General features: G+C 49.6%; 1 protein-coding gene across 18 annotated transcripts in view; it reads left to right on the top strand.

Moving 5' to 3' along the window:
* The window catches only part of EHMT1 (euchromatic histone lysine methyltransferase 1), a 107092-nt gene that overhangs the window by 89169 nt on the left and 522 nt on the right, over positions 1–17401 (top strand). For all 18 annotated transcript variants that reach the window (XM_058853663.1, XM_058853660.1, XM_058853670.1 and 15 more), the window contains 11 exons: positions 412–534; positions 2819–2920; positions 3395–3499; positions 6240–6394; positions 7114–7281; positions 7638–7782; positions 8418–8495; positions 9738–9853; positions 12003–12089; positions 14647–14725; positions 16736–16911. In XM_058853663.1, coding sequence (XP_058709646.1) covers positions 412–534; positions 2819–2920; positions 3395–3499; positions 6240–6394; positions 7114–7281; positions 7638–7782; positions 8418–8495; positions 9738–9853; positions 12003–12089; positions 14647–14725; positions 16736–16911 — 1334 coding nt within the window. The remainder of the gene's footprint in view (positions 1–411; positions 535–2818; positions 2921–3394; positions 3500–6239; positions 6395–7113; positions 7282–7637; positions 7783–8417; positions 8496–9737; positions 9854–12002; positions 12090–14646; positions 14726–16735; positions 16912–17401) is intronic.

Below are 17401 nucleotides of genomic sequence, written 5' to 3'. Positions count from 1 at the left end.
TGTGACATTGAGAAGAGCTGGTTGTTGTAGCCTAAATGATAGACCAGGGAAAACAAAGCTGCTGGAAAAAGGAGGGGGCTGACTTTTCCAAATTGTTACACAAACAATATCTAGAAAGTAGGAGTACAAAATCTATTAATAACAGGAGTTATTTAATACCAGCTGTTGGCTTCCTTACAGTTCCTTCCTGGCTGGGGAAGGCAGGAGAGGGGGCAGGCAGCGTGTACTGTTTCCAGAGCAGGTGGATTTGCACTGCCTTCTTTCCTGGGTTTATTTCTCCTTTTTTATTCTTTTTTTTTTTTTTCCCTGCTTGATATGGCTAAATTTTGGTATTAAATCTTGTTATTAAATTTCTACTCCCACATCCTTCCTCTGCTAATTGTCCTTGTCCTTGCCCTGGCCTCCCAACAGGCTGGTGCTAACATTGACACCTGTTCCGAGGACCAGAGGACCCCGCTGATGGAAGCAGCAGAAAACAACCACCTGGAAACTGTGAAATACCTGATCAAGGCTGGAGCACTAGTGGATCCCAAGGTAGCAGTTTATTCCTTACCTTTTTCTCCTGAGGAAGCCTCTGTCCAACATTTCTTCCTCGAAGTTTTGGGTGGAAAGTGCCCAGGTTGAGGAGAAATGGACTGGTTGGTCTTGGGGTAAAGGCTGGAGGTGTCATAATCTCATTTTTCTGCTGCCCATGAGCTGTTTGGGGCAAGTGTTGTCACTTGTCCCTTTAGGTTGTGGCACCAAATGTCAGGGGGATTTGATTTCATAATTCTAGTGTCACAAATCCATCACAGTGGAGTTGGATTTCCGAGTTCCCTTCTCTGTCTCTACAGAGTTATAATGATTTTTAATAAACTCTCTAATAATGATAGTTTTGGGGTGATGTTTTAAAATGGGCTGGTAATTAGGTGCTTGCCAAGCCAGGAAAGATGAGAGAGGAAGCTTTCCTTTCCAAAGGACTGGTGTGTGGATTCTTGCAGTCATGCTGCAGTGGCAAAATCGAACCCCATCTTTAAACTCTACCCCTTAATTTAAATCAAAACAATAAAATGCAGCTGTCTCTTTGCCTTTAGCGTGCTCTGGTTGCTTTGCCATCTTGGAAAATACACAGATCATTTATTAGTCCCATAAATCAGATGCTATTTGGAGCACAGGAACCCTCCCCATGTGAACTCATTGTTACAACCTGCTGCTCTTGGCTGGGTTTGGGAAGGAACTGGCAGCACAAGGTATCAGGTGCTGCCCAATCCAGACCCTAAATGCATCCTTGGGAGGTTGGTTCTGAGCTGGGAAGGGGAAAAGGACAGGACAGGCACATGTGGGTTCATCTTGGGGCAGCCCAGGCATCCCTCCCCTGATTTATTCTTGTGGAAAAAAAGAGGGGGAGTTGGTGCCTCTGAAGGTCAGAGGAAGGAGATAAATTCTGAGCTTCCAAGAGCAAATCAGGATCCTCAGATCACATCTGAGCTCTAAGCTAGTTTAGTACATTAATTAGCTTCTTGCACCAACTCAGGCCTCTGTTTGAAAGCAGCAGCACTGGTTTGGAAGCAGCTGGGAAATGCAGCCCTTACCTGGACCAGGTGTGCAGAGCCCTGGCACTGCAGGATGGAGGCTCCCCAGCCCCCAGGGTGAAGATGATGATCCTGTTACCAGGATGGAAAAGCCCCACTCAAAACCAGAAGAAACTTTACAATAAGATCTCCCTGCTCTCCCAGGGCTGAGGAGCTGCACTTGCTTCTTACCAATCCAAGGGGAAAGCTGTGGAATTATTCAGCTGGAGCAGGCACTTATGGGGGTGGAGAAGCTCTTTCTGTGTCCCAAGGAGCCCTCATGGTGCTGTTCCTGACCTGAGATGTCCCCTCCTTGCTCAGAGAGTTGCTTCCTTGCCCTGCATCACATCAGCTCCATCCCAAACCTCTCACCTCCAGTGTTGCTTCCAGGGATTTAGCTGGAAGGAGTCATTTGGTTTTCAGTCTTTTGCTTCCTCCTCCTGATTTCCTGCTCTCTGTGCTCAGCTCTTGGGATATAAATGTCTGATAAAAATCAGGCTGCAGCCAGAGAGATCTTTGGTGTGAGGGTGGGAGCATCTCCATCGTGACTCACAGCCTGTCCATCTCCTCCAGGCCTTGTATTCCCAGCTCCCAAAGGCATTTTTCCTTTCAACCTTGGGGTTGTTTTTTATCTCCTGTCTGGGCAGATGGCTGTGGGCAGGCTGGGGGCCTGATCTCTCTGGAGAGAGATACCACACCCTGCTGCCAGGTGCTGGGCCTAACAAAATCCAGAAAAAAAAAAATAAAAATTGAGAAATGGAGCATTTCAAGTTGAGACAAAGCAATTTTTCTGGTGTAGAGTGCAAACTTTGTCTGTGTAAGGGATTTCTGCTTCCCTTTGGCTCTCTAGCACACAGAGAGAAGGTTGGAGAAGGTTTGGGGCTGGTACCTTCCCCAGGCTTTGCAAAGCCTTTTGCACTCTCAGCCTCCTTCTCTGTGCAGGTGTCACCTCTTTGGTGTGAAGCTCCCAAGCTCTGCTTGGTGCTCTCCTGCTCTCTTGCAGGACTTGCACTGCCTTCTTTCCTGGTTTTATTTCTTCTTTTTTATTCTTTTCACCCCCCCCTGCTTAATATGGCTAAATTTCAGGGAAAATAAATCTTGTCATTAAATCTCTACTCCCACATCCTTCCTCTGCTAATTGTCCTTGCCCTGGCCTCCCAACAGGCTCCTGGCAGTGGGGTGGAGACTTTTGGAGTCCTCTGCTCCATCTGGGAGCTTCTCTGCTGTTCCTGAGCATGGCTGAGGGTTTGTTGTGTGGTTGTGTGCAGGATGCCGAGGGCTCCACGTGTCTGCACTTGGCAGCCAAGAAGGGGCACTATGACGTGGTGCAGTACCTGCTCTCCAACGGGAAGATGGATGTCAACTGCCAGGTGAGACCTTCCCTGGCCCAGGAGCTGCTTTGCCCAGCTCAGGGGCTCCCTCAGCAGATTTGCAGTTTCTCCTTGTAGAGCTCCAGGGTGTGTCCCTGTGCTTTTCCTGGTGGGGGGATCACGGGCACTGGTGTGGGATGGGCTGAGCCTGGCGCTTGTGGGGTTTGCCCATTGCCCTGGGGTGAGACAGAGCTCCACCTGGGGCAAGGGCAGGTCCCCCAGGCTTCTCAGGGAGTTTCTGGAAGGCCTTTTACACACCCTGGGTGTTCCTTGTGCTTTCTGGACAGCTTGAACAAGCTGGGGATGCAGAGCCAGCCTGCTGGGCTGGAATAAACTCCAGCTGGCTCAGGCGTGCTGCTCCCAGTCACGCTGGGCTCTGCAGGACCTGCAGCAGAAGGGGAACGAGGAGAGACAGGGGAGGGCAGCAGGAGGCTGTGTCTGTCCCCTGTGTCACCCCTTGCTGTCCCTGCCCAGGATGACGGTGGCTGGACGCCGATGATCTGGGCCACGGAGTACAAGCACATCGAGCTGGTGAAGCTGCTGCTGGCCAAGGGCTCGGACATCAACATCCGTGACAACGTAAGGCTCCTCTGGAATCTCCTGCCGGAATTCCAGTCTCTCTTTAAACCCCAGACACGCCCAGGGTGACGGATTTTGGGCTCAGTCCCTTGCCACAGTGTGAGTGAAGAGAATTCTCACAGAGTGAGAGAGTTTTCCTGCATTTTGGGAAGAGGTTTGGCAGCTTGTGGGATGTCCTTTCCCTCCAGCTGCTCTGTCACAGCCTGGGAGGAGGCTGGAGGAATTCAGCTCTGGTTCCCATCCCTCTGGGCCCTCTGTGCTGCCACTGGACACTGCACCAGGTAGATCCCCTTTAATCCAGACTTACCATGTCCCAGGCCAGTGTCTCTGGGTGTGGGTTAGGGGCACCCTGTGTGCCTTTTGAGGAGAGTGAACTGGTGTTTGTGGGGCTGGGCACTCTGCCAGCAGCTGTCAAAGCCTGGCTTTTCCTGGGCATCGCTGCCACGAAGCTCTGATGTGTCCAGAGCAGGGCCAGGCTGGCAGCTCAGGCTGGAGCTGCTCTGCCCTTCAGCTCCATAAATCCTGTTCCAGTGGGATGCACTCACTGAGTCCCTGGGAGCTCTGTGGGACCCCCCCGGGGCTGTGCCAGCAGCTTTCCCAGGGATTTTCAAGGAAATAGAGAAGATACAAAGGAGATACTGTCTGCTTTTTTTCCAGCCTTCTCCAGGGGAGTCATTGTATCAGCACTGCTCCTCTTTTTTTCTTACACTATGTTTCTCATGTTTTTCTTGGAGTCTCTATGGATATTGCAGTGTGGTGTCTCACCCCACTCCTGGCAGGGTCCAGGGCCAGGCTGGACAAGGTTTGGAGCAGCCTGGGGATAGTGGAAGGTGTCCCTGTCCATGGCAGGGAGTGTCACTGGATGACTTTGAGATCTCTTCCAAACCAAACCTCTCTGTGTTTCAGTGGTTTAACCCCAGCCAGTCACCAAACCCATCTCAGCCTCTTGCTCACTCCCCCACCAAAGGGGAGAGAATCATAAAGGTAAAAGGTAGAAAAAGACCTGTGGGTTGAGATACAGTTTAATAGGGAAAGCCAAAGCCACAACACACACAAAACAGGGAATTCATTCCCTGCTTCCCATCGTTGGGCAGGTGTTCATGAGAGCAGGGCCCCACCCTTGCAACAGTGACCTGGGAAGACAAAAAACATCACTCCAAGCATCTCCCTTCCTCTTTCTTTTCCCACTTGATATCCTGAACTGATGTCAGATGGTCTGGAATGTCCCTTTGGTCAGGGTCACCTGTCCTGCTGTGTCCTCACAGCTCTCCATGTCCCCAGTGAGGGGGGAGGACCAGAGCAGGCTCTGTGTCAGCAGCAGTAAAAACATCTCTGTGTCACCACCCCTGTCTTCAGATCAGCCACTGGGAGAAAGATTAACTCTACCCCTGCCAAACCCAGCACATTTCGACAGTTCCCAGTTCCCAGGCAGGTCTGGATCCAATCCTATTCCTAAAAACAAAAGTCAAGGTGAGAGGGGGCTTTTGGGGCTGTACATCTGCTTGCTGACTCTGAACAAAACACACTCTTTGATCTGTCACAGCTTCAGGATCACACATTAATGATGAACATCAAATCAACAATTTACTTGAAAGAAAACTCTGCTCTTAACAGCTGTGTGTGTCACACATCCATCCTGGTCCTGCAGCTGGGGTGTCCCGATGGATGTGCTTAAGGACAAATGTCACTCGTGCTGGGAAACATCCTGCTCTGAGAGAAATGCTTTTGATTGTGATGATGCTGCTTTTCAAGCAGGAGCAATGCAAGGCAGAGCACCCCTCCAGGTGTCTGTGACCTGTCTGAGCTGCAGCACGTGGGTGCAGCCCACAGGGTGGATGTTTTCTGTAGATTGTATGGGATTTTTCTAGATGATGCTGTCAAGGGAAGCAGGAGCTGGGTAGAAAAGTGTCTCCCCCTTCCCTGATGTGTGGCAATAGCTCCCTGTTTAAGGCAGGACCTTAAGTTATGTGGTAACAGCTCAAACACTCCAGCAGCAGCTTTGTTTTTGCTTTAAAAAGAAGAAAAAAGGAGAATAGCTGGGTGATCATTACTATCATTTCACTGTTGTCATCGACGTCTTTAGAGCCTGTCATGGGGAAGGGATCGACGTGTGCTGCAAATTGCAGTGTAACAGAAAACAGGATCATCCCTTAAAATATCTCCATCAAAAAGATGAGTGTTCAGCTATTTCCAGTGCTGCTGGTGAGAGATGAGTACATACAGTATTTAAGAGATGCCTGGAGTCAGATTGATTGCTTACCCCATGGCTCCTGGTTCTCTTTTTGGCACCTTCACGTACCCTGTGTGCTCTTTTTCTCCTTAATTTCATGCTGTGCTCTTTTTCTCCCTAATTTTGCGGCCCTAGGAGGCACAGTAGCTTTCTTGGCTGTTGGGGCTGGGGAAACTCAGCTTCCAGCTTTTTCCAGCATGTTTGTTCATGTCTGTCACCCCTCTCCTGGATTGATCCAGATTGGTTTGTGGCTTGGAGACAGACGAGCTGTCTGTGTGTGTGTAGGGAAGGTGATGGATTGCCTTGTGTGCAGCCTCCCCATCCTTGGTGTGCTTGGATGGAGTGAGAACTCCCTGTTTGGCTGTTCTAGGGTTTCCCTGTCCACCCTGGCATTCCCAGGAAGACTGAGTAGGGTGGGGATGAACGCTGCAGGTGCGGAGCTGAAGGAAGGTGATGTCCCAAAGCCACGGGGTTTTAAACAATCTCCACTCTGTTCTCTTTTCCCTCCAGGAGGAAAACATTTGTTTGCACTGGGCTGCTTTTTCTGGCTGTGTTGACATAGCTGAGATCCTGCTGGCAGCAAAGTGTGACCTGCACGCCGTGAACATCCACGGGGACTCGCCCCTGCACATCGCGGCCCGAGAGAACCGCTACGAGTGTGTGGTGTAAGTGCCCTGCTCACCCCCTCCCTGCCTCCCTCAGTGCTGCCTGCCAGGCTCAGGAGAGCCTCTGAAATGCCTTTGGTCTTTACACACAGCCCAGGATTGGGATGGAGGGCTTCTTTTTCTCCCAGGGGAGGGGTGTGTGAGGTACCAGCTGCTGCCAGAGCTGGTCAGAGAATGCGGCGTGTTCTGGAGTCTGAGGGGCTGTGCTCAGCCTGGGCTTCCCAGCAGGAAGGTGTCAGGCTTCCTTGATTAAAGCTTTTTTTCCCCACAACTAGCATGGTAACAGGGCTTTTCCTTTGCTTCATCCCTGCTCTGAATAAAGCCATCATGTTCTCACCAAAAGCTGGTGAGTATAAACAAGGGCCATGTCCACCAGCAGTTTCCTGTGGGACTTTTCCATTTCCAGCCTACTCTTCCCACCCCATATCTTTCCCTGCCAGAGAGAGTTTCAAGCCTGTCTGAAGTTAGGCTGGTACCAGCAGGGTACCTGAAGCAAGGCAAGGTTTGCCCAGAGCTCTCATGGGTGCCCAGAGCTCCAGTCTGTGGCTTCTGTCAGAAGGATTCACTGAACCATGCTTAATAAAGAAAACTCAGGTGATTATTCACTACTACAGATTCTTCCTCGTCCCCTGAGGGCTGGCTGGAGGATGTGATTCAGCTTGTTTTCCCCTTGCCTGGTTTCTCCTGGGGAATCCTTATCCTTCCTTGCTGTTTTGCAGTCTCTTTCTTTCCCGTGGCTCGGATGTCACTTTAAAGAACAAGGAGGGTGAGACCCCGCTCCAGTGCTCCAGCCTTAACTCTCAGGTCTGGGTGGCCCTACAGATGAACAAGACTCTCAAAGAATCGTCTTCTGAGAAGCCTGCCCAGATAGACAAGGTGGTGAGCAGGTGAGAATAGGGCTGGCTTTGCTTGTGGGTCATGAAGTTGAGCCCTTGCACAGGGGCCTGGCTTAAGAAAGAACTGTGTAGCTTCTTAAACTGGTGTGAAGGTCAGCGTGAGCTTAGCAAGAACTAAGCCCATGCTGATTCAGCCCATGGCTTGCAAATCCATCCTCCAAATGGAAATATTCACAAGCACAAAGAACCATCTGTAAGGCAGGGTGGGAAAACGTGAGCTCTGTTCTAATCTGAATGGCTTGGAGTGCTCAGCGCTCAGAGCCAGTGATTCTGCCCCAGGATGGCATTTGAATGGCTCCTTGTCTGGGGGGACTTTCCTTCTGTGACAGTTTTTTCTCCACTGACAGAGACATTGCCCGGGGTTACGAGCGGATCCCCATTCCCTGTGTCAATTCCGTGGACAGCGAGCCCTGCCCCAGCAATTACAAATACGTGTCACAGAACTGTGTCACCTCCCCGATGGACATTGACAGGAACATCACTCATTTACAGGTGAGGGGTTGTGCTTGGTTCCTGTTCTGGGCTGTGCAGCGCTCCTCAGGACAGATTTGTACTTCCAGATGGGAATGTCCTGATATCACCAACAAATTCCAGCTGAGGCTGAGTGCCTCACCTCCAGCTCTTGTTGTAGGAGATGGGATTTTCATTTTCAGTTTTGAGGCTTTAACTGTAGCATTGGCCATCTGGTGCTGGCTGATGTAGCTCCCATTTATCCTTCTCCTCTCCTCTGAGGCTGGAGAGTCGGGGATTTGTTGGGACACCTTCCCCATGCTGCCTTCCCATGGACTGCAGCGCCCAGTCCGAGGTCTTGGCTGTGACACTTGGAGCTTTCCTTGTCCTCAGGTGTGGAGAGCAGCTCACAGGGCATGGGGAGGTTTAACAACAGGGGAACATCCTCTCCTGAGGCTGGCTCAGAATGAGAGCCTTCCTTGCCAGGCAGAGTCCTTCGGTGCTCATTGCACACAGAAATAAAGAATGGAGTAAATCTGCCATGGAACAGTGGAGCTGGTGATCCTTCTGGCCCAGAAGCTGCAGCAAGAGGAGCAGATGTGGTTTCCTGACCCAGTCACCAGTTGCAGCCTCAGTTGTGTGGGTGGTGTGGAATTAACCCTTTGTTTCTCTTGCAGTATTGTGTCTGTATAGACGACTGCTCCTCCAGTAACTGCATGTGTGGCCAGCTCAGCATGCGCTGCTGGTACGACAAGGTGAGGACACACAGCCCCCTCCTGGCTCACACCAGGGCTTGGGAGCTGAATTTTGCCTAATTCAGTTCCTTGCACAGCTCAGAGCCAGGTTGGACAGGGCTTGGAGCAGCCCTGGTCTAGTGGGAAATGTCCATGCCCATGGAAGGGAAGGAGCTGAGCTTTAAGGCCCCTTCCAACCCAAACCATTCCCTGCTTCTGTAATTCCAGCTCCTTTCTTCTTGACTTAAAATGCCTGAAGTTACAGTCTCAGCTCTGAGACATGTATGATAATCCAAACTGTGTGCTCAGGGCAGCTTTTCTTGTGTTATTTATTTGTGTTCCTCTCGTGCCAACTGAGCCATTAATTACACCCATGTGATAGGGAGCATTTAATAATCCATGCATGAAATCAGCTTCCATTTCAGAGCAACGTGGGAAGTGCTGTAAGATGTAAACAAAGGGAGAAGAGTAGACAGAGAATTTTTTTTTTTTAATCTGCTTTTATTTGTTGTGATTCCTCTGGATGAAGGTAAAGATAAGGTTTTTTCACTGTCAGAAAGTCAGGTTTGTTTTGGGTAAATGCTTCAGCCCTCCAGGGAGGTTTTGAGATTCATCTTTGGGCAGGTGCTACAAAGATCAGAAGTTCTGTGAATCTCTGCAGGTTTCTCCCAGGGGGAGTGTTGGCATCTTTCTTGGCTTTCTAGCCATTTATTTACACATTAATAGGTGATTACACCTCTCAAGCCTTAAAAGCCACATTTGTTAAATATGATAAATTGCATCCATCACTTCCTTAGTCCTGTATGTTGGTAAATAATTGAATTGCAGCTTTTTTTGGGAGTGTTATTTGGGAAGGTAGTTTGGTTCACAGAACTGGCCTTGGACTCTGCAAGTTCAGGCTTTATTCCAGAGGCAGACTAAGCATCCACTTCTCCCCTCCAGCACAGCAAATGGCAATAATGATGATGCACACCAGTTTTCTGCACAGCACTGGGAGGTATTTTTTTAATGCTGTGTAGGGTGATAGCAGGCAGCAAAAATCCAAATTCTCTGGCTGTTTGTCAGCTGTGGGCGACTGTGCTGCTGTCAGGGTAGAGCAAAACCACTGCAGAACCTGAGCTCTGACACTGGGTTTGGGTTTGGGGCATGACTCCACCGTGGGGTTCTCTGGGCTGTTTTTACCCTTGGGGGGAATTTTTGCCTGTGGTTTTGGGGGTCCCAGGAGCAGAAAAATAACCCAGTGTGGGGTTCTCTGTCCTTCAGGACGGCCGACTCCTGCCTGAGTTCAACATGGCTGAGCCCCCCCTGATCTTTGAGTGCAACCACGCGTGCTCGTGCTGGAGAACCTGCAGGAACCGGGTGGTGCAGAACGGCCTCAGGTGAGCAGGAGGGGCAGACACAGCTGATCTGAGCAGGACCAACCCCAAAGCCATGAGATTTCTGGCTCTCAGCTCCCCCATAATCCCACAAAACCCAGCACAGAAGCTGGGGCTGGTGGGATGGAAGTGGGTTCCTGCATGCTGCCGGTGGGAATGAAGCAGCAGTGGGTTGATGAGCTCAATTAACATCTCAGTTAATATTTGCACCCTGCCCATGGCACCATCAGGTGGGAACTGCAGTGTTCTTTCATCAGCTGACCATAAAACATACAAGTGGCTTGTGGGTTTGCATGCACAGCCCAAGTGTCTCAGGGGGGAGCTGAGAAGGACACGACAGCAGCAGAGTCTGAATTCAGATCTTGTAAGCCAGCAGTCTAGATTAGAAATACAGGCCAGCATGCCCAGACTTGGCTGCTTAAAATTTCCAAGTTCTTGGCATGATTCCCCCTGATTTAGACACCTGAATGCCTGTTGGCCTCACTGCTCCAGCTTAAACCGTTGGGATTTTGGTGCCTGGCTAAAAATGCCAATGTTTTGGTTTGGTTTTGGTGGAGGTTGCCACTGCACTGAGTTCAAAGGGATCCCACTTGAAAAAAAAAAAAAAAAAAAAGACTTTTGAATTTCTTTGTGGTGCTGACAACACTCTTTTGCAAGCTTTGTAGTTTCAATGACATTTTGCAGTGTTAAAAATAAGCAAGGAAGAAGCTGGATGTGTTTCCTCAGAACTTTACCTCTCCCTGGTTTTCCCTGCCAAGCTCCGGTGCGTCCGTGGGTGTTTCTTTAGGAGCTGCACAGCTAGAGCTGTTGCTTTGGCATTTTTTTGCCTTGCTGAAGTGTTTTTTTCTGAAAGATGGGAAGGGTTGGGAACCCAACCAGGAGCTGGGGAGAGCAGCTCTGCTGGGAAGGAGGGTCAGGTGCTGGGCAGAGCTCACGGTCCCTGGGGAGGCAGAGGGGAAGGCTCCTGCCTTGGGGCTGCAGCTGCCACAGGGGGGCTGCTGCTCTGTTTTCAGTGTTTTCTTGATCAGATTGGCTCCAAATTACCTCTGCCTGGCAGAGCACACGTATCCAGCTGGCAGCCTGGCCCAGCTCAGCTGGCAGGCTCAGCTCGGAGCCACGGCCCCGCTGCCACCGGTGTTGGCTCCAGCGCAGAGCCCAGATCTGAACCAGGCTCTGCTCTGCTCTGCTGGACAAGCCAAAACCTGGGGGAGCTCCCCCAAGCCCCAAACCCAGTGTTAGACCTTGTTTCTCGGAGAGCAATCACTCCCCTGAGGTCATGGTTTGCCCTGGTGAAGCTGTGGGCAAACAGGATAAAACTGACATCCCTTGGTTTGAGCTGACACTGCAGGAGGGAGTGGGTGGGGGGAAGAGAAGTACTGGGAAAAGCAACAGGGTGAAGTTAAGGTGAGCATCAGATTTCACTTAATTCCGATAACAGCGTTGCTGAGAGTGGGTTTTGGTTCCCTCAGGGATAGAGCAAGCTTTTCCTAGCCCTGGAGACTGTTCATCCTGCACTTAACTCAGGTTCTGGCTGAGCACGAGGCAGAATGACTTACAGGATTGTTTCTCTGCCTATAAACCCCATCAGTAAAATTCCACAGAGCAGCTATTATACCAAGAAGTCTCAAGTTGCAGCTTTTCTTTCTTGTCTTTCATCCAGGCAGCTGGATATGATGGAATTGCTGAATGCCCTGGCTTTGGCAGAGGGCAGAGGGGTCAGAGCACTTAGCTCAAGGTGTTCTTTAGTCCCTGGGAGCTCCTTGCCTTCCCCTTCAGCACCACTCCCTGCACAGCTCCACTGCTGTAAATCCTCTTCCACCTTCCCTGCATTGCCCAGGGCTGTGTGGAGGGGGAGGAAATGCTGCTGGTGGTGTTGTGATATCCTCTGTAAATCATCACCACACACAACATCTAGCCCTGGTACCTGTCCCTTGTCCCTGGGCTGTTTCCATGCCAGCATCTGCCCACAGCTGGGAGCGGTGGGAGTGGAGCATCCCTGCAGGGTGAGAACGGGAGGGTGAATATTAAAATCCCCTGGGAGTGTGTGGTGATGGAAGGTGCTGGCATTTTGCTCATCTCTCTGTGAAAATCCGTTCTTTCCATGGAGTGCTGCCATCAGTGTGGCTTCATTTCCTCTCTTCCTCTTTCCCAGGACTCGGTTGCAGCTTTACCGGACCCAAAAGATGGGCTGGGGAGTGCGGACGATGCAGGACATTCCTCTGGGAACCTTCGTGTGCGAGTGAGTTGGGCAGCTTCCACCATCCCAAAAACCCCAGCACCTCCCAAATCCAGCTCTGAATTGTGCAGCTTCCACCATCCCAAAAACCCCAGCACCTCCCAAATCCAGCTCTGAATTGTGCAGCTTCCACCATCCCAAAAACCCCAGCACCTCCCAAATCCAGCTCTGAATCGTGCAGCTTCCACCATCCCAAAAACCCCAGCACCTCCCAAATCCTGCACTGAATTGTGCAGCTTCCACCATCCCAAAAACCCCAACACTTCCCAAATCCAACACTGAATTGTACAGCTTCCACCATCCCAAAAACCCCAGCACCTCCCAAATCTAATATTGAATTGTACAGCTTCCACCATCCCAAAAACCCCAGCACTCCCCAAATCCAGCACTGAATTGTTCCACTTCCACCATCCCAAAAACCCCAGCACCTCCCAAATCCAACATTGAATTGTACAGCTTCCACCATCCCAAAACCCCAACACTTCCCAAATCCAGCTCTGAATTGTTCCACTTCCACCATCCCAAAAACCCCAGCACTTCCCAAATCCAACATTGAATTGTGCAGCTTCCACCATCCCAAAAACCCCAGCACTTCCCAAATCCAACATTGAATTGTTCCACTTCCACCATCCCAAAAACCCCAGCACTCCCCAAATCCAGCACTGAATTGTGCAGCTTCCACCATCCCCAAAACCCCAGCATTTCCCAAATCTAATATTGAATTGTGCAGCTTCCACCATCCCAAAAACACCAGCACTTCCCAAATCCAACATTGAATTGTGCAGCTTCCACCATCCCAAAAACACCAGCACTTCCCAAATCCAGCTCTGAATTGTTCCACTTCCACCATCCCAAAACCCCAGCACTTCTGCAGGGCACACATGGTTTGCTCCCCTTCCAGGAGAGGTTTTCATGCCCATCATGGCATCAATCCCAGCTGCTGCCCTCAGCCAGAGGTTTCCTGACTCCACCTCCTGCCCTGTCCATCCTTCTCCCAGAGTGGAGCTTTCTCCACCCCCCTCTGTCCTGCTGGGATCTGTGCTCAGCTCTTCCCCCTTTTTGAAACACAAGTGATGGGTGAAAAACTCCTTGGGTTGTGCTGCAAAATGTGCTCAACTCCCGTGTTTGCCACAGATGTGGGACCCTGCAGCTTCCTGTGCTTCAGTCCTGCCTTCTCCAGAGGTTTTCCGGTGTCACAGCTCTGATTCAGCAGGATGATGAAGCACTTGGGGTTAAGCACATGTTTTGGCCCTGACTCAATAAAGTACTTAGGCACAGAAATGTTCAGATTTATGTCAAAACCTGTCATCAGAGCTCATGGTTTGAGGCTTTAAAGTGGTGTATGTACTTTATTAAATAGTTTGGGAAGTGTTTCCTTCATTGCAATACTGCAGTGACTGAAGACCTACTAAATAAGGCTGGACTTGTGTCCATCGTGGAAATAAGTTCTGCTGGTTTTTAGGGCTAGATATTGAAGAAACACTTGGCCAATTCACTGCAGTGAATCAAAATTATCTTTATTTTTTTCTTCTAAAAATAATCCTCCTCAATCCCCCACCCAAATCCATCACACATCAATAACCCAGCTGTTTCACTGCTGGGTGTTATCTTCATTAGTTAAATTGCTCAAATTGTCCTGGGAAATACATAAGGGGCAGACACAAATGTTTTGTTTTGGGATGTGCACAGTAAGAGCACTGCAGTGGGACAACCTGAGTCTGACCAGGAACTTCAGGAGTTCATGTGTTGATGATCTTGGCCAACAGAGATTTGCAAAAAGGAAGCTTAGCCCTCAGAAAAAAATAAATGGATTTTTAAAATGAAATGGGTTTTAATATCATTAGTTTAATTTTAAATATTTTTAAATTTTTTATTATTATGTAATTATAAAATAATTATTATAATTATTATAAATTATATATTATATGGTATATTATATCTATTATATCTGTTATATCTATTATATATGATCTATGATATATTATATTGTATGTTATATATGATATATTATATTATATATCATATATTACATATTATATTATATATTACATATTATATCTTATATCTTGTATTACAAGATACAAGATAATACAAAGTAATACAATGTAATACAATCTTGTATTATGTATTACATATTATATATTATATATTATATATTATATATTATATATTATATATTATATATTATATATTATATATTATATATTATATATTATATATTATATATGTAATATTATATATGTAATATGTAATATTATATATTATATATTATAATAAAAAATTATAAATAATTATAAATAACTATACTAAATAAATAATTATAAATAATAAAATATTATTTTAAGAGTTGCTCTGAAGAGGTTTTTCCCCAGAAAATCTGGAGTTTGGAGGCAGATTTTCACTGCTGGAAGTGGACAGAGCTCAGTTTGGTGTCTTGGGGCTGGCCAGCACTGCAGCTGTGGTTGCCCATCTGTGGCTGGGCTGCATCCCTGTGTGTTTCTCTCCCCAAAAAGAGGAGTTTGAAGGTGTGATCACCTCATTGCTGTCCCTGTGCCCACAGGTACGTTGGGGAGCTCATCTCCGACTCGGAGGCCGATGTGCGCGAGGAGGACTCCTACCTCTTCGACCTGGACAACAAGGTACAGTGTCTGCAGCTGTCCTGTCCCAAAGCTCAGCTCCTGGCTCCTCAAAAGAGGAGCTGCATCTTGAAATGCAGCAAAATCCTGCAGGGAGCAGAGCTGCTGTGCTTTAGTGGGAGCGTGGTTGAAGGCAGAGCTGGGGCTGGATAAACCCAGCGTGTGCTGCCCACACCCCCTGGAGCATCCTGAGCTCAACTGTCCAGCTTTTGGTACTCCCAGCCTGGCACCTGTGTGATTGGCAGCTCTCTGGGTTCTTCATAAAGTGGTGATGAGCTGAAAGATTTAAAAAAAACAACCCCAACAAACCCTGTTCACTCATAAAACATCCAGCAGCCACCCTGGCACAGGAGCTTGTTGTGCTGTTTGTTCCCCTGCACTGCTCTGTGAGGGCTCTCGGGGCAGAAATTTTGCTTTGCAAAGTAAAATCTCAAAGTTTTCAGCGAGGCCATGACTTCAGACTCCCCCTGGGAAAGGAGAAGTGAGGAAAGGTGAGCTGGGGACTCGCAGGAGTGGGGTGGCTTCCAAGGAAGGCTGTAAAACACTCTGTGCCTTCTTTCTGTCATCAGCTTGTGACAAAAAAGCTTTGCTTTATTTTTTCTTTTTTTTCTCTTTTTTTTTTTTAAAGCAGCACTCATTTCAAGAGCTGAGGAAAGATAAATGATGAGTCTGGTGTGAAAACAGGGGGTCAGTTAGGAAGTTGGAAAGGATTTTAGCCTGGTTTATGAGGCAGCTGGGCCCTGCCCTGCCTCTTGCTCAGCCCTGACTGGCAGCCCTGGGGGAGAACCTCAGTGCTGGCCCTGGGAATCCTTCAGGGAAACGGGAAGGGAGACCAAGCATCTGCAGAAAACCGGGCACCAAATCACTGGGGGATGGTTAAAGCTGCCCATCAGGCTGGGCAGAGAAGGGCAGGGCAGAGTCAGCAGGTCCTGTGTCCTCCAGAGTGATGGGGCATTGCCAAGGCTGGGAATCCCAACCCTGGGGGGCCTGGAGGTCCTGGTGTGTCCCAAAGGAGTGGCTTGAATGGACTTGTGCTGTGGTGAGAGTGGTTGGGCTGTCGTTTGTGATGTCCCTGTCCCTTGAGCTGTCACTCTCAGCCCCCTGGGAGGTGATCCTGGGGTGTCCCAGGTGCTGCTGTGGGTGTCATCCTGCCCCACCTGGCATTCCTGTGTGTGAAATGGAGGGAGGGAAATCACTGATTCATCAAATCAGAGCTGGTGACACCGTGTGTGTGCTCCAGGCCCGTTGGGGTGATGCCTCCCCCAGTTCTGGGGATGTTTTGGATTTTTTCCTGGGCTCCTGCACCCCTGAGTGTGCCCTGGCACAGCTCATCCATTAACGATCCGAGGTGCTTGTCCAAAAGGGACTTGGAGCACCACTAATGGATCCTTTTGCTTTTGGCCTCTTTGCAACTGAAATTAGCTCCTGTAATTAAAGCCTCTGCTTTGCACAGTCATTCTCTACTGGAATAAAAAAGCCCTGAGGGGGGTTCTTTTATTTTCAAGAAAAACAAAGTATTACTGCTCTCTGGAAAGAGAATTTCTGTGTTCTCACTTTCACTCTTATCTGCAAAACCCTGTGTTTTCTCAAGGCTCTGGCTTTGTGTTTCCAAGCTGTCATGTTCAATTAGAGGACAGAACAGATGCCTGTTCCCCTGTCCAGGGGCTGGTACCTGTAAAGTGTCTGCACTGAACATCAACCCCACTGTGCCAAACTGGTGCTTGGACTGGGAGAACTGGTGTGCCAGAGTGTTAAAAACCAGCCCCTGGGGTGTGTGGGGGGTCAGAGTGCCGTGCAGTAAACTCTCTTTTCAGGCTACTGTTGAATATTAATTAAATATAAAAATCAGTGTGTGTGTGTGTTTTCAGTCCTTTGAAGCCCACAGCGAGTGCCCTGCCCTGCCCTGGCTGTTCCTGGAGCTCTCAGGAGCGTTAATGGGGGGACCAACAGCCTGATCATTTATTTAACCCAATAAACCCCAGCCCTAACCAGCTCTGCCCCGTTTCTCCCCAGGATGGAGAGGTTTACTGCATCGATGCCCGTTTCTATGGCAACATCAGCCGCTTCATCAACCACCTGTGCGAGCCCAACCTCATCCCTGTGCGGGTGTTCATGTCCCACCAGGACCTGCGCTTCCCCAGGATCGCCTTCTTCAGCACCAGGCACATAGAGGCTGGGGAGGAGATCGGGTACGTGTCCCCCCCTGCCCCCAGGAGAGCTCTGCTGCTCCCCTGCTGCCTCACCCCATCCCTTTGCTCCAGGGCTTTGTCCCCAGGGCCCTTTGGGATCACCCTGAGGTTTGTAAAGGGTCAGGTTCAGCCTGGTCATGCCCTGGGCTGAGCAGTGGGGGCAGCAGGGGAGGGGATTCTGTCCCTGTGCTCAGGTGAGACCCCACCTGCAGAGCTGGCCCAGCCCTGGGACCAGCACAGGGAGCACCTGGAGCCAGCCTGGGAGAGCTGGGGGTGCTCACCTGGAGAGGAGAAGGCTCCAGGGAGAGCTCAGAGCCCCTGCCAGGACCTAAAGGGGCTCCAGGAGAGCTGGAGAGGGACTGGGGACAAGGGATGGAGGGACAGGACACAGGGAATGGCTCCCAGTGCCAGAGGGCAGGGATAGCCTGTATTAAATAAATGAAGAAATCTCCAGTGAGGGTGGGCAGGCCCTGGCACAGGGTGCCCAGAG

This window comes from Poecile atricapillus, chromosome 20 (assembly GCF_030490865.1).
Source record: "Poecile atricapillus isolate bPoeAtr1 chromosome 20, bPoeAtr1.hap1, whole genome shotgun sequence".
In the NCBI taxonomy this organism is placed as follows: Eukaryota; Metazoa; Chordata; class Aves; order Passeriformes; family Paridae; genus Poecile; species Poecile atricapillus.
This window is presented reverse-complemented; position numbering and strand designations above follow the sequence as displayed.